The sequence below is a fragment of the Physcomitrium patens genome, chromosome 6 (genome assembly GCF_059467195.1).
Source record: "Physcomitrium patens ecotype Gransden chromosome 6, ASM5946719v1, whole genome shotgun sequence".
NCBI lineage: Eukaryota > Viridiplantae > Streptophyta > Bryopsida > Funariales > Funariaceae > Physcomitrium > Physcomitrium patens.
This window is the reverse complement of record NC_143415.1, coordinates 20,983,844-20,999,927: the sequence shown is the minus strand read 5'-3', so window position 1 is coordinate 20,999,927 and position 16,084 is coordinate 20,983,844. Positions and strand designations below refer to the sequence as shown.

Below are 16,084 nucleotides of genomic sequence, written 5' to 3'. Positions count from 1 at the left end.
CAATGACGAAGAAGAAAGTGGAATTCTGTTGGCAGTTAGTCAGTTCAGGCACATAGATGTTGTTCTGCTGAAGAAGACATTCTCGTAACAAACACATTCTGATTGGCATTAACTTACAGGAGGGAGGGAGGGTGGGAGGGGGGGGGAGATACTCGGCCTTCCTTAAATAGGGGGTAGTGCTATCATCGAAGCTGGACTGCTGCTGCGGCACTGCTTCCTTCAAAACCAACGGTTCCATATTTATGGTGGGGTTGGGGGGTTTTCGTCCAGACAAATGCCAAGCTTGGTTGGTTGGTTTCGTCGAAGAAGAAGTTGAGGAGGAGGATGGTGCCCCATCCCGTTGGCACGGGGGGGGGGGGGGGGGGGGGGGGGGGCATCGTCGGACGAAGGGACGGAGACCAGGTCCGATGGGAACAAACAGGGGGCAGAGGGAGAAGGGGGGGGGATGCCACATGCCCAACGTCGGAGAGAGACAGACACAGAGTGAGACAGAGACGGAGAGAGTGAGAGTTCGCGGCACACACACACCCACACCCACACACTTTCTTCCCGTCTCTTACAGAGGAGGGGAGTGGGGAAGAGGGAGGCTACGCTGGCACTGGCGAAGGGCGATCGCCAGGGGGCCACACTCCCTCCCTCGCAATTGCTCAGCCGTTGTGGAAGATGCTGCGAGCACGTGGAGGCACTATAACTACTACAGCAGCAGCATTACTCCAACTCCTCCTCCTTCTCGCAGACAGACAGACAATCCTACTCTCCCTTCCCTCCTTCCTTCCTTCCTGGCTTGGCTGGTTGGCTGGCTAACTGCATAACCCTCATCAGCAATCACGCTCTGACTCGCAAGGCTTGCCAGCCACCTCTATTTTATATTTATTTTATCTTATTTATCCCCCCTCCCCTACCTTCCTTCCGTCCCCTTGTTCTCCTTCTTCTTCTACCCTTTTCTTTTCCCCCTCTAACTCTCTCCTAGTAGCCTTTGCCGTAGCCTTGAGGCGAGCCCAAGGCATTATATCTGCCGCCAACCGAATCCTGCTCATACTCTTGAATGTACATTCTGATGGTGGGTGGTCTTTCTCGCAGCTTTGTGGTGCTTGTGGAGTCGGGTTTCGTTTGTTCCGCTCTGCGTCATCAATAGTCCTCTCTCGCTGGTGTCAGGAACTAGCTGATGAGTGTCAGGTGATTGCTTGATTAGGTCTATGCCTTTTTTTTTTTTTTTTTTTTTTTTTTTTCTCCCCCTTCCTCCCTTTAGCTGTGCGAATGGGGCGCGGTGATGAGTTGAGGAGGTGATCGAGTGCGACATGGCTCGCTGTGAGGTGAGAGGAGGGAAGACGTGCTGGAGAGAGATGGAAATGGAGGAGCAGAGTTTGCAGTGAATTTGGCGAGGTTTATCTAGGTTTGGGTTATGGAAGTAGATGCAGCAGGAATGGTTGAAAACAGGGGGACTGGGCAAGAGCATCACCAGCATTATCAGCATCAGTTGCCAGGGCCAAGGCTTGCGCCCGCGTACAAGGCCATAACCGCAATATGTGAGAGGAAGGACGATGGACCGGGTCCACGTTGTGGGCACACATTAACAGCAGTGGCAGCTGTGGGCGAGGAGGGCAAGCTGGCCTACGTTGGACCCCGGCTAATTTTGTTCGGCGGAGCCACTGCGCTGGAGGGCAATTCAAGTCAAGCTGGCCCTCAGATGGCTGTAGCCGGTGCTGGCATTCGTATGTTTCTCGTCCCCTAATTTTGGCTCCATTCTTGGACACCTTGTCACAAGTCATGCAATGTGTGGGTGACAGAAATGGATGACTGACTTTGAGGCCAAATTTTTGCTCTTTAGGGGGTGTTTCATTTTAGCTGCACTCGATTTCTCCTTGTTTACACTGCTTTCTGTACTTTTGGCCTTGCAGTGATCGCGGGTAGGCTTTTTGCTCTCTTTGTAAGCTGGGACCATTAGAGGGCATGTGGAGTTGTTGGGTGTAAAATCACCGTGAAGGTTCTTGAAGTGGATTACTCTTACAATTTTGGAGTTTTTATGGTGTCACAAAAGTGTAGGGATAATATTTATATTAATGTCTTCTAAACTTTTTGAGCTTGCAATGGACAGGTTTGGCAGGCGCTACTGCAGACGTGCATTGCTATGATATACATTCCAACAAATGGTCAAGGTCAGGTCATCAGGACTCTTCATTTATTTTATTCCACGCGGTCGATGATGAATTTAGATAATTCTCTCAGATTTTATGGGGAGCATTTTCCATCTATTTCTTTTTGGATTTTGTTTGCTCAAGCTTTTTTGTCTTGGGTCTTGAAGTTTTGCCGACACATTTATTTGAAAATTCTAGATGGAGTTAAACGAATGTGGGAGTTGTATTCCCAATGTTGATAACTGCCTTCAATCGTAACACGCTTCAGGCTTCTAAGCTTTTGAACATTCAGAAGCATGTCCTAAAGATGATTCTACTCTAAGAATATTAAAACATTTGTCGTGATATGACTTTATCTCAATGTCCACCACCCATGCATTTCCAGCACCTCATTCGACTGAACTAGTTTTAAGACCACAAATCCCCTTGTTATACAGACTTATTCCTGTTGGCGATCCTCCTTCCCCTCGAGCAGCACATGCAGCAACTACTGTTGGTACCATGGTGGTGATTCAGGTGTGCCGCCTTTCAGAAACTTTCCTTAGCATCTTCTGTCTGACAGTACAAGAAAGTTTAGGGGTACCGCTTGTGGATTTTGTTGCGCACCCTTGCCATTGTTGTGAAGGATCTGACACAGATAGAGGTGACGCAGGGTGGTATAGGTCCAGCAGGGCTTTCAACCGAGGAATTACATGTTCTGGATCTTACTCAAGCTAAACCCAGATGGCACAGGTGGGTTTCGGCATATTTGTGGATATACCGTCTTATTCTGGATAACGGTTATTCTTTAGTGTCAGTGAAAATGATGATGAGTTGTAACAGTAGTGAATAAGACCTAAGCTCTTACTATTTTATACCCGCATTATTTAAAACAATATCATTGCCCAGAGGACACGTTGACCACACATCATGTCATATTTATGCGTCTAAAAGGTTATATAACACGCATATCACTACAATGATACTTTAAAACCCTCTTCTTTCGTCTCCTTACGATATGCTCAATTCACACCATAATGCTCGGCACGTACCTGCCAGCCAACCTCACGGCCCAATTTTTCCAGCAACATTTGTAGCTGTGGATATATTGAGTATGTGAGAAATCGATGGGAAAGATGCTGACCTGTTTTTGGGGACTATGCTAAGAAGGGTTATGGGTGTGATTGTCAGGGTGGTTGTGCAAGGTACAGGTCCAGGTCCACGATATGGACATGTTATGTCCTTGGTGGGGCAACGCTTTCTTCTCTGTATTGGTGGAAATGATGGTGAGTCAGGCTTCCTGTGGACTTTGTATTTGGTTCAGAAGGAGTGCATCTATGTGCTGGAATGCTGAGAAGAATTTGTTATTGCAGGGAAGCGGCCACTTGCAGATGTATGGGCTCTTGATACTGCTGCCAAACCTTATGAATGGAGGAAGCTAGAGCCAGAAGGGGATGGACCTCCACCATGCATGTACGTATATGTATGGAAGCTTTCAACGTAGATAAGCTGCTCTTGGTACTTGTAATTCTAAGAGAAATTGATCCTCTTTCTATTGAAGTAGTATTTCAGAAAACTCTGTATGTGAACAGGCACTGTTCGGTGTTTTACTTCAGTAACAGTTATAAATGAAATGCATTGCGACTAGGTATTATGTAGGTGGTGGGGTTCCTGCTTGTGGTGAGTAATTGCTTAGTTGAAAATTTGTGGACTGTATCAGCTCAGCTTTATTGCAGGTTTAGGTTGAACGGATGTGAGTATGCTAGTACATCACCTTATTTTGACAGTAAATCTTATGCTTGATGTACATGTTAATCTTTTTCCCCTTTTCTTGTATGGTTAATTTTATTAACTTGCTGCAGGTATGCCACAGCTTGTGCGCGATCTGATGGTTTATTGCTCCTTTGTGGTGGACGGGATGCTAACAGCGCAGTATGCTACTCCATATTCTCATCTCCATTTCACATGCACTCAACCTAGTTTCTTTATTTTTTCCTTTTAAGATCATGTCTAAGCTGCGATATAGTGGAGTTGTATGTCACATTTCATGTTGAGATTCATTCTCTCATGAGTCCCTCCCGCCCCTCAAAATGTTCACTTGTAGTTAGTATTACTTTTGTAGTGTTTCTTGATACGGAGTTTTCTTGATTTGATGTACCCCTTTGCAGCCAATTGATAGTGCTTATGGACTTGCTAAACATCGGGATGGAAGATGGGAGTGGGCACTTGCACCTGGCATATCTCCCTCCCCACGGTATCAGCATGCAGCTGTAAGTCAGGACCTGTATTAAAGCCGTTTTATCAGTTCTATGTTTTGTTTTACAAGGTTCAAAACTTATCTTGGACCAACGGATCGTGATATACTCCATATTATCATTATCGTTGCAAATAGTTTAAAGCTAGTTTCGGACTAAAAGGATATAACTGTTCCTGGTCTCCTGAAGGTGTTTGTGAATGCAAGACTTCACGTTTCAGGAGGTGCTCTTGGTGGCGGGCGGATGGTAGAGGATGCATCTAGCGTGGCAGGTGCGTTGTTAAACTCATGTATTAATGTTTCCCGTGTCCCTCTCATATCCGGTTTCGATTGAAAAAGGGAGTTTGGGAGGTTGCCGTGTCGAAAAATGCAGATTGGATGGTCACCATCACATCGGTATTGTCTAAACGTGAGAAAGCTAACTAATAGTTTCGAATGGAACTTTGATAAGGATGGAATAAAATGTCTCTTCTCCTGTGATTGTGCAGTTTTAGATACAGCAGCTGGGATGTGGTGTGATAGAAAGGGGGTTGTGAATACTCCACGAATAGGGAGGTATAGTAATGACGCAGCTGGTGGAGAGGCTTCAAACGAACTAACTAGACGCTGTCGGCATGCCGCCGCAGCTGTGGGTGATCATATTTTTATGTATGGTGGGCTCAGAGGAGGTATGTGTTGTACTGCGCATCAATGTACTCTTGGCCCGTGTCAAAGAGAAGTTTGTTGCATAATACATATAGCAACGCACCTGTTTGGTATCTTTAAAAAACTCTGAATATATGGTGTTTGGTTCATACTTTCCCCAAGCAGACAATGAAGACAACCTTATGTTTAGTATTTTCGTGGTACAGCTGTTGGTATTGTAAATAATTTTGATTAGTTTTAACTTTGATGAGTAACCGACTTGTCACCGTAGCTTTGTGGATTTGGATGCGAGGTGCAAGATGCATAGATCTGGTAGTGTTGATTCATGAGCCGATTGCTGAACGTGGTTCACGTATTGTGACAGGAGTATTGTTGGATGATCTTCTTGTAGCAGGAGATCCGTCAGCCGTTGAAACCTTCTCGGTAGCTTCACATTTACCAGCATCTCAAACGAACAAGCAACAGGACGTGCGCAAGCCATCTCAAACTGAATTGTCATCTACTGATGGGGCTTCAGTCGCGATAGGTAATCCGGTAGCAGCGCCATTCAACGGCCACACGTCGATGGATACGAGTACAGAAAACTCTGTATCACATGGACACCGGTATTTCCTCCAATTACTTATCCTTCTTCACGCAAAGCATACAGACATCATTTAGTATAAATCATATCAATTTGCACGCAGAACATGTATAGCTTAATTCGTGTGTATAGTTGGATAACAACTGTGTGGAAGTCTATAGTGATGCTTGTGTGATTTGGTGCTGATCTCATTCTTCGTTTTTTGTTTTTTTATCTGGGTTCGAACATTTGCGTTTAGACGTTCACATAGCATAGAAACCTTGTTCTGCGAAGTGCTTCTCTTTCCATGTCACGGTCTTCTTCAATACAGTCATTGGCCTTTGAATGGGCATGCAATTTCAACTAGTGTTTGTGTGTTTCAGTACTGAAAGGCGAGGAGTTGAGTCACTTGTGGAAGCTTCGGCAGCTGAAGCTGAAGCAATAAGTGCAGCCCTAGCGGCCTCTGCAGCTGCAAAAGCATTGCGAGAACAGAATGAAGAGATTGAGAAACAAACTCCTGAGAGGGATCGTGGGGTTGAAAGTACCTCAACTGCGAAGCCTCCTCAAGCATCTTCTGCAGCACTTATGGCACTTAACAGAGCTTCAATGGCCGCTACAGTAACCCATACCCCCCCAACTGGGGTGAGGCTGCACCACAGAGCAGTAAGTATTATCAACTGGGTATATTATGTGGTGTTGTGGCTGTTTTACTGTCTGATTTTTTGTACGTGTCGTTCGCAAGTAACAACTCAGAATACGACACGGATAATTGGGCTAATTTTTGTTCAAGCATGCGAACAGAACATGGTGAATTTCTATTGGAGTGGCGAAATTTTCGTGTATTGACATGGAGACGGCCCTCTGGTTTTTGTTACTAGTTAAATGTCTAATGCGCGGACTGCAGGTTGTTGTGGCAGCAGAATCTGGGGGTGCTCTGGGTGGATTAGTGAGGCAGCTCTCAATTGATCAATTTGAAAACGAGGGTCGTCGTGTCAGCTATGGAACACCGGAGAGTGCTTCTCATGCAAGAAGACTTTTGGATCGCCAGACGTCTGTTCACGGTGTTCAAAAGAAGGTGTGTTTGATTATTTCTGCCAAGTGATTTTATTTTCAAAAACATTGTGTAACCATTGCAGGGGAAAAAAATTGTTAGATTGGAGCACTCTCAAATTGACCCATTGGATATGTTATTTCCGATTATGAGCTGTTTTTCTACTGAAGTGACTTAAATCACTGTTTTTGATTGTGCTGGCGTTATTTTCTTTGCTAATCCTGAAATTCTCATGTAGGTGCTTTCATACTTGCTTAAGTCACGAGGCTGGAAGCCGCCAGTAAAACGACAATTTTTCATGGATTGTAATGAGATAGCTGAACTATGCAACACAGCAGAGCGACTATTTGCTCAAGAACCAAGTGTTTTACAAATAAGAGCCCCTGTTAAGATATTTGGGGATCTTCATGGACAATTTGGTGACCTCATGCGACTATTTGACGAGTATGGGTCTCCATCAACTGCAGGGGATATCACGTATGCTCAGTTCTTGAAGCTGACTCGTGTTGTTTGAAATCGCATATTTATTTATGATGCAAAATGCCTTCGTGAGCTTAGCGCAAACAGTTGCAGTTATATTTTATGCAGAAATTGAATGGCCATGATGAACTCGGTCATTGACCGCCTTACTACCCTTTTCGGTGTCAATTGAGTCAGTGTGTCAGCTAGTAAGGAAGGCTTGAAAATGAACTGCACTCTAAGATATTATTCATGCTGTTTAACTTTCTGGCAGGTATATTGACTATCTTTTTCTGGGAGACTATGTGGATAGAGGACAACACAGCTTAGAGACAATCACATTGCTACTTGCGTTAAAGGTGAGCCGTCGCTAAGTAAATTGATCATGAAATTTTACCATGGCGCTTCATGACAGTTATTGGTGCTTCAAATTTTATGTTAGTAGCATATGGCTCGTAGGTTTTTCAGGATTTGATTTTATGCCTTGCTAGGTATCTTGCTAGGCACCTTGAAGAAGGAGCATATGGTTAAGTGAGGTTGTTTCGGAGCAACCCGTGAACAGTTTTACCCTCTTTCTTTCCATACTTGATTCCGATAAACTGACATTACCTTTTGAACAGATCGAGTATCCCACAAATGTACACCTAATTAGGGGCAACCATGAAGCTTCAGACATCAACGCTTTGTTTGGTTTTCGGATTGAATGTGTTGAGCGAATGGTATATTTTTATACTCCATGTATTCATTTCATTGTTCTAAAATTCAGAGCGACTGAGCATAGTTTTTAGTTTCTGGTTACTTTGCTTACTACTTTTGATGTGAATTCATATTGAGGACCCGAGGTTTCTTGAAGTCGCCTACTATGACGAATTACAATTGATATTTTGGAGGACTGCTTCATCGTAGGGGGAGCGTGATGGTATCTGGGCATGGCAACGAATCAACCAACTCTTTAACTGGTTGCCACTTGCAGCTTTGATTGAGAAGAAGATCATTTGTATGCATGGTGGCATTGGAAGATCTATCAACCACGTGCATCAAATTGAAGCTCTGCAACGTCCCATCACAATGGACGCGGGCTCTGTTGTTCTGATGGATCTTCTCTGGTAAATGCTCTTCATCTTCTTTCCGTATTGATCCTATTGTCTTATCTTTTCCAGATTAGAGGGATGGGCTTGTCGTCCAATAAACACGTAGGCAATCATTCTGCGGCAACCTGTGATGTACTTATTTTCTCTTTATATTGAATCCTTGAATCCGCTGTGCAGGTCTGATCCCACAGAGAATGATAGTGTTGAAGGTTTACGTCCAAATGCTCGAGGGCCAGGACTAGTCACCTATGGGGTAAGCATCTTCCCTGTTGTTTCGAGTAAATTTTATCAAATTGCAAGATTGTGTCTACATCAGTTATTTGAACGTGTGATGTAAACTGAACCTATGTGGTTATATTTCTTGTGTTTAATTTCAGCCCGATCGAGTTATGGAGTTTTGCAAGAACAATGACCTTCAGCTCATTGTAAGAGCTCACGAATGTGTGATGGATGGTTTTGAGCGGTTTGCTCAAGGTCACCTAATCACTCTTTTTTCTGCCACAAATTACTGTGGTACGCAGCCTTACTCACATTTAATTGTTTAGCTAAACATCTGAATAGACTATAGCTACTTCTTTTTCTTCTAAATTCAGTGGTCTGTTTGAGGTATTCTAAGTTGACTAGTTATGCAGGAACGGCAAACAATGCTGGAGCAATTTTGGTTCTTGGTAGGGATCTAGTAGTGGTACCCAAGCTTATCCATCCGCTGCCTCCTGCTATCACCTCCCCGGAGTCGTCTCCCGAACGTCATCTTGAGGATACTTGGATGCAGGTTCACGTTGTACACCTTCAAATCTTTTGACGTCCTTTTTACCATCCTGTCGTTTCAGCATATGGTTTGTTTTTTGTTTCTTCCTGTAGTGTAACTGAACATACTACAAAAATACACATCATTAGATTGTCGCAATGTCCAACCAATGCCTTCGCTATTGTATATCGCAGAGCTTCGGTTTCTACTTACCGAATGAGGATTTCTGTTCATGTGGATCTTGCAGGATCTTAATGTTGCCAGGCCTCCTACACCAACTAGAGGACGACCACAGCCCACAAGTGACCGGAACTCGTTGGCGTGGATTTGATTGTCGCGCGTTTTCGAACTGACTCGTCTGCACATTTCTTTGCTAGCCGGTCAATCGCATATATTGTTCTAATAGGTGTTGTAAAGTATGGTTGTTAATTCCTCTGACATGCCCACATCTGCCATTTTTTTTTTCAAGGCATTCACTTGTGGGGCTAGTCAAGGTGCTGTAAGTAATATGGACCTTCACGCGGGAGGGACTGCTTGTGGATACGAGGCCAATTGAGCATCGGAATAATGAATGATAGGAAACTCGTCACTCCCACTCAGAAATATATCCAGATATGAGGCTCATGTCCTGTTATCAGCTCTTTATTCTGTACTGTTCTCCCTCGATCTTGGCAATTCGTTTCATTCTCAAAGGTTTTTCACTTGAATCTCTGAGCATTTCTCCTTGTTCTCAATATATATATATACATATATATATATACATATATATATATACATATATATATACATATATATATATATATACATATATATATATATATATATATATATGTATGTGTGTGTGTGTGTATGTATACTGTTTACTTGTTTATTTTTAAAAATTTGCACTGTCGGTAGTAAGCTTATGAGGTATTGTGTTTGAGTTCATTATCAAATTTCCTCACAAAAGCTTGCTCCCCAACCCTCGCAAACTTGTTAAGATCGCTGCCTGTTGTCTTCCTCCTCTCGATAGTGAGGCGGCAGCCTCTGATCAGACACTCAGGTCTTACTCGGTCGACTGGCTGTTGCATGTTGACTGCTGACTGGAGTCACAGCTGGGATCGGAGGCAGTATATTCTCTGGGATATTTCCGAAGCGCGTAAGAAGCCCTAAGGGTTTTCTTAGGTCCACTTGAGAGGTGTGGCGCGATTGCCAACCATAGGTCGAGAGTTCTTGAAAAGTAAACGTGCTGTCTGCACTAGTGTCTCGGTCACTGATCCGTAACTGCAGTTCTTGAGTCGTTCACTAAGGATCATTCGCCAGAATATCAGGACACACCACGGGCGTTCTGGCAGTCTCATCTTATTCCTGTATATAATAACACACATCTGTCTGTCCTTCGTGGTGGTTTTTCAGAAGAATTTGCATGTTTACTCACAACTACCCCATCATAGAATATTTACGAATTGCTCTCGAGGTAGTGCAGCTTCCTAAGCGGCATATCGCCGCAATACTGTTTACAGGGGTTTCATCGATCTTCAATGGGCATGTAGACGCTCGTCTGTTTGTTGTGTGACATTAAAATTGTAACGGAGTTTTAGAAAACCCGTCTGTCGCAGGAATACAGTTTAGAAGCCGTATTCGAGGCCTTCACGGAATTTGTACCGGACATAGGTGGTGCAGTTGTCGGTGCGTAGGCCGTTAGGTTTCTAGTGAGTGTTTACCAGTGGCGATGAGATAATTGCTGAATTTTAGTTCTATGAGAGCCGAATCGATGCAGCGATTCGTGCAGTGTGGAACTCTCGTGAGATGGAGGAGGGTGAGCACCATAGTCGTCTGCAGACGGCAACATGCAGGCCTTTCGGGCCTCCCTACACGTCCACCGCCTGCCACTCCTGCTCCGCCCTTCTTCAATCCCGGTTTGTATTCTCGTCGTGATGACCTAATTGAGCGCGCCGCCTTGTCCTCTCAATAGAACGTAGCTTCACTTTTACATTACTCTATGCACTCAATTTCAACTAGGGCGACGATGCACTCAAACTACTAGGGTTTTGTGTTTGTTGAGTGGATTGATCTTCGGATATGAAATGACGGAGCCAAAAATCGAAATTCTGATTCGGTATTCGTCCGTATCGCAGATGTGTAGTTTTAATACTTAAAAGCTCAAAAGAATTCTCGTGGGGTAGCAGGAAGGGCAGCGTGCTCGAAGATCGATGGTAGAGCCGTTGCGCAAGACATCAAGGAGATAATAGCTAGGCGGGTGATGCTGCTGCGTGAGCAAGTGGGGACAATTCCAGGGCTAGCAGTAATCCAAGTGGGCCACCACAAGGTTTCTGATCTCTACGCTCGCAGCAAGCAATTGGCCTGTGAAGAGGTGGGTATCGCCAGTTTCTTAGCTTATCTCCCTGCCACAGCTTCTGAAGGTGAAGTTCTGGAACTTGTGAGTGCGCTCAACGCCGACAAGCGCGTCCATGGCATCCTTGTGCAGCTTCCCATGCCTCCTGTAAGTCTTCCTCTAATTCCACTCTTTCGGGCTTGTTTTTAAGGTAAAACGCCGAGAATAAACCTTAGTTTCATTAATCTAAGACCTCAGATGGGGCGATGTTGCAGCACATTCAGCTGGACAGAGTGCTCAGAGCTGTGAGTTTAGATAAGGACGTGGATGGGTTGCATCCCATCAATTTGGGGAGATTGGTACTCCGAGGTCTGCATCCCACCTTCATCCCCTGCACTCCTTTAGGAATCATGGAGATTCTACGCCGTTCAGGGGTGCAAATCGAAAAGAAACACGCCGTTGTCATCGGTTGTAGTAACGTTGTGGGTCTCCCAACTGCGTTGCTACTTCAGGTTGGTTGATAACACCTATTTTGCAGCTCCAAATTCCATCCTGCTTGTCTATACAGCTGTGTAGAATTATGGCTTGATCACCTCCAAATGAAAATGCTTCTGTACTTTGTCAAATGGAGATCTGATTTGATGTTGGTACCCGGTGAGTTCAGAGGCAAAATGCAACAGTGACCGTAGTGCATGAACATACACCCAATCCAGCAGAAGCTACCAGAAAGGCAGATATTGTTGTGTCAGCTACCGGTGTGGCACAGCTTGTGCGAGGGCACTGGCTGAAGAAGGGTGCAGTAGTGCTGGATGTTGGCACCAGTGCTGTGGAGGTATTTTCTTCCCCCTCATACTTACTGGTTCAACTATGAATTTAACCTCTCTTCTCTCCCTGATGATTTGCCAACTGAAAGCTCAATTCGCTATCTTCAAACACTAGCTGCTAAACCGAGGGTTTGAGGATTGCCGTGACATTTTATATGTGTTCTGTTTTTGGCTTGATTACTTTGGCGCTTTGATGTGCTTCTTTTTACTTATTTTCATTTTTACCTTTATTAATTCAGAGAATATGAACATGTCTCTTGGGCAGGATGCTGCTGCAGATGGTGGTTACCGACTCATTGGGGACGTATGCTTTGAAGAAGCTGAGATTGTGGCTTCAGCAATTACGCCAGTACCAGGAGGCGTTGGCCCCGTCACAGTTGCCATGGTTCTTTCCAACACCCTTCAGTCCGCCCTACGCTTCTTTGGCGTTGTTATAGATAACAGTGATAATAGTTTCACTACGGACAGCCACCTTATTTTGAGATAGCATTGGGTTAGAAATAATCCTTTCCTTTGAGCCACTCTCTTTTTAGACTTTTGGTGTTGTCTATTATCTTGCAGAGATTTGTTTTTAGCACAGTGCAGGGTTCACATGCTCCTATTTCAAAGAGCCAATTAGGTAGTTCATTGATACAATTGATTTTTTCAACTGTTACTACGAATACCTCTCATGGAAGCGTCTCAAGAACAGGATTACTGTAAAAGTACAAAATCTCAAATCCTTTGAATTTCCTGAATAGAACTGAAAAAGGCATACGATGTGGAGCAGAATTTAGTGATTTGCAACCACGCAATCTAGACGTCTTGATAGCATCAGTGCTACTAACGTGTTGAATTTTCAACCCGCGTGGAGTATGAAACTGGGGATTTCGAGCTACAGCTGCAATTACCTCCTTGAGGATAGGCAATGGATTGGTCATGCCCTAAAACATTTTTCATCCTCTCTTCTTTGACGAATTCTCTTATCAGGCATGTTACGAGGGTTCAATTCCTTGACATTTAATGCCGATGTTTTAGAAGCTATGCTGGTATGTCACGTGACTGTAGCAGCCGGCACTGCCACCACGAGAGTCTTGTGCATTGTTCATTTCGGTTCTCATTTTATGAACTCATAAGACATAAGCACAAAATTATGTTTTGATTTAATTTGAATCTACATGTCTTTTTTTGGTTTGATTTTTTTTAGACCAAAAATCAAACTTTTCATTTTAACAAGAAAATTTATTTCAGGTTTACAAAAACTTTCAATAATATTGTTATGTTTTTTAGAGGGCTTTTGTACTGTAGACACCTCTTTAAGGAATGCTTGGAATACATACAATACAACAAGGACTTGAAAATGACATTTGAATTTGATTTCACTTCTAGAACACACTAAACATAAAGCATTTTCAATTTGAATTTGAAACTCCAAATGCACAAATATTTTTACTTCTATGAAATAAAAGATATCTATTGCAAAAATATCTTTTAGGACCTTAATGGTAAAATTTTAAAAAATATCTCATTTAAAGTTGTACATAAGAAGACTTAGATGTAATAACTCATGCTGTTTTCAAACAATTTAGATATTTTAAAATTCTATCAAATTTAATATTTAAACCACAATCTCAATTTGATGTGTAACGATCAAAATAAGTAAAATCTTTATTTTTATTTATGAAAATAATTATAAAAAATATAATAATTATTTACAAACAAAAAAATACATATTGCATTTGATTATGATGCATTTTAAAGTATTTGGAGAAAAAGAAAAAGAAAAACAAAACAAAACAAAAAAAAAAAACACATTAGAATATAAAATAACTTTAAAAGTTTATTATTGCAATTACTTAATAAAAACATTAAAATTAAAATTAAAATTATATGGCTAAAATCAAAGAAATTTTGACATGTATGGATTAATCATATATTAATATATATATATATATATATATATATGATATTACTAATGCTACCATAGTTTTTCTGAATGCTACCACAATTTGTCATCCACCACATGGGATTAGTGCTTTTGCCATTGCCACCACAACCCACCATCCACTTAATATGTTTTTCTAGTATATATATATATATATTTTAATTCTATTTAAATTCCCAATAGGTTTTCCTATTTCTAAACCATATAGAAAGTAATTTTAATTTTAATGTTAAATAAAAATTAATAAGATTTTTTAAAAAAAAAATCTTATAAAGGAAACATTATTCAACTTTTCAATAAATATTGAAAGTATATAAACATATTAATATTAATGAATAATTTTTATTTTTATTTTTTATTTAGCATTAATAAAGAATGTAGGTGCCATGTGGTGAATGGAAGATTGTGGTAGTAATAATAAACACTATAGTGACATCTGGTGGATGGTAGATTGTGATGTCAAAATTTGAGGTAGCATTAGCAATGCTATATATATATATATATATATATATATATGTTTCTTTATTATTGGATAGTAATTTTACATCATTCACTAAGATTTTAAATATCTAAATAATATATATAGATTCAAAAATAGTGAGATAAACTAAGATATAAGTTTATTTATAAAATTATAAATATGTTTAAAAGATAAGACGCTTTAAATGACTTAGCTTATCAATTTGTAGTACAAAAAAAACCAAGATTTTATAAATTTTGATAGAATACATTAAAACAACCAATTTAAATATTAAAAAAAAATCAAATTATACTAGGTCAAGTTTCAAAATAAAAGAATCACAAAACATTACAAATTTTAAAAATATTGTCAAGAATATATTTTAAAATAACTTTTAATATTAAATATTAGAACACTAAAGAATAATGAAGAAGAATCTTAATCTTTAGAATAAGTAAACTAAATCAAAAGTATCTTTTATAGATTTTTATAGGATAAAGTGTAAGTAATATGATCTTCTATTTATTTTTAACTTCATACACATATATGCATACATACATACATAATATACAATAGTACTAAAATTACCTAATACTAATTTTATATAAATTTATTACATTACAACAATAAAATAAAATAATTTAAAATTTAAATATGTTAAATATTATTTTAAAAAATAGGTATATTTTAAGAAGAAAAGTAATCATTAAATATTAATTGAATTAAATTATTAAAAATAAAATCAATGTGATGCTAATAGAATTGTATCGATAGATTTAAGAAATAAAATTGATTTTATATAACAGTAATTAATTTTAGAAATAAAATCATATTTTAAATTTTTATTTTAAATTCTAAATATTTGGAGAATTAATAACAAACAATTGATAATCCTTCTAAGTTGACTATTTCTTACTACAATTATATATTTTTTCATATATATATATATATATATATATATATATATTTCAATAAATTTTGAGGACTACAATACAATTAATATATATACTCTAAGTCTAAAATCACTTTATTCTGCAAATATCACGTCCCAGTATTTTATAAATAAAATACCAATAACAATCAAATAAAAAATGAATAATTTTTTAAAAATATTAGATTAATAGTAACAGTATTTGAAATCAAATTTTAGTTTTATGTGTAAATCATTATAATTAACGAGCAGTAATGAATATGCTACACAAATTTGTAAATCATGCACCTTGTGATTAGAATAGAATTAATTAATTTTAAGAAAAATATTTTGTATGTTTCTTTTTATGGACAGATCACAAAATATATACATTCAAACTAATATTTTAATTGGTCGATATATTCTAAATTATGTCTTTTAATGTACATATTATATCTATACCAATTTAAAATATCATAATTTTTTTTATTAATAAGATATATATATATATATATATATATATGGTCTTGTGTATTTATAAGTTTACATGTCTATTTAAATTAAAATCAACCTTCTTGATTATGATTTTAAGGTTATTTGTCTGCACATTTGTGTTTGTAGTGTAAATAATCAATTGAAAGGGAATTCTTTTGTAGATCTCTTTCTGTAACCATTACACTAAGATGTCTTAGAGATCTTTGATATGAACTTAGAGGGTGTACGTTTAA

At 39.9% G+C, this 16,084-nt stretch overlaps 2 protein-coding genes across 4 annotated transcripts; both read left to right on the top strand.

Annotated features, from left to right (window-relative positions):
• Window positions 1-634: 634 nt before the first annotated feature.
• Window positions 635-9,569, top strand: LOC112283566 (serine/threonine-protein phosphatase BSL3). 2 transcript variants are annotated; one of them, XR_016503484.1, is made up of 21 exons: window positions 635-1,712; window positions 2,096-2,156; window positions 2,573-2,651; window positions 2,788-2,867; window positions 3,306-3,400; window positions 3,488-3,587; window positions 3,977-4,046; window positions 4,283-4,384; window positions 4,559-4,640; window positions 4,857-5,036; window positions 5,378-5,618; window positions 5,959-6,238; window positions 6,480-6,650; window positions 6,865-7,103; window positions 7,360-7,444; window positions 7,706-7,804; window positions 8,059-8,191; window positions 8,354-8,429; window positions 8,554-8,689; window positions 8,809-8,948; window positions 9,172-9,569. XR_016503484.1 is itself a non-coding variant. In XM_024522422.3 (21 exons), exons 1-21 carry the CDS (start codon window positions 1,403-1,405, stop codon window positions 9,253-9,255), a joined length of 2,910 nt encoding a protein of 969 aa, XP_024378190.1. In that variant the 5' UTR covers window positions 635-1,402; the 3' UTR covers window positions 9,256-9,569. The 2 variants fall into 2 exon arrangements, 1 of the variants encoding a protein (XP_024378190.1); XM_024522422.3 differs by having other exon boundaries at window positions 7,992-8,191.
• Window positions 9,570-10,127: 558 nt separating this feature from the next.
• LOC112283567 (bifunctional protein FolD 4, chloroplastic) lies at window positions 10,128-13,000 on the top strand. Of its 2 annotated transcripts, none has more exons than XM_090251557.1 (5): window positions 10,128-10,822; window positions 11,042-11,406; window positions 11,514-11,750; window positions 11,903-12,070; window positions 12,328-13,000. In XM_090251557.1, the coding sequence occupies exons 2-5, from the start codon at window positions 11,167-11,169 to the stop codon at window positions 12,547-12,549; spliced, it is 867 nt and encodes a 288-aa protein (XP_090107683.1). In that variant the 5' UTR covers window positions 10,128-10,822; window positions 11,042-11,166; the 3' UTR covers window positions 12,550-13,000. The 2 variants fall into 2 exon arrangements, with proteins under 2 accessions (XP_090107683.1, XP_024378191.1); XM_024522423.3 differs by having other exon boundaries at window positions 10,170-10,822; window positions 11,093-11,406.
• Window positions 13,001-16,084: the final 3,084 nt, after the last annotated feature.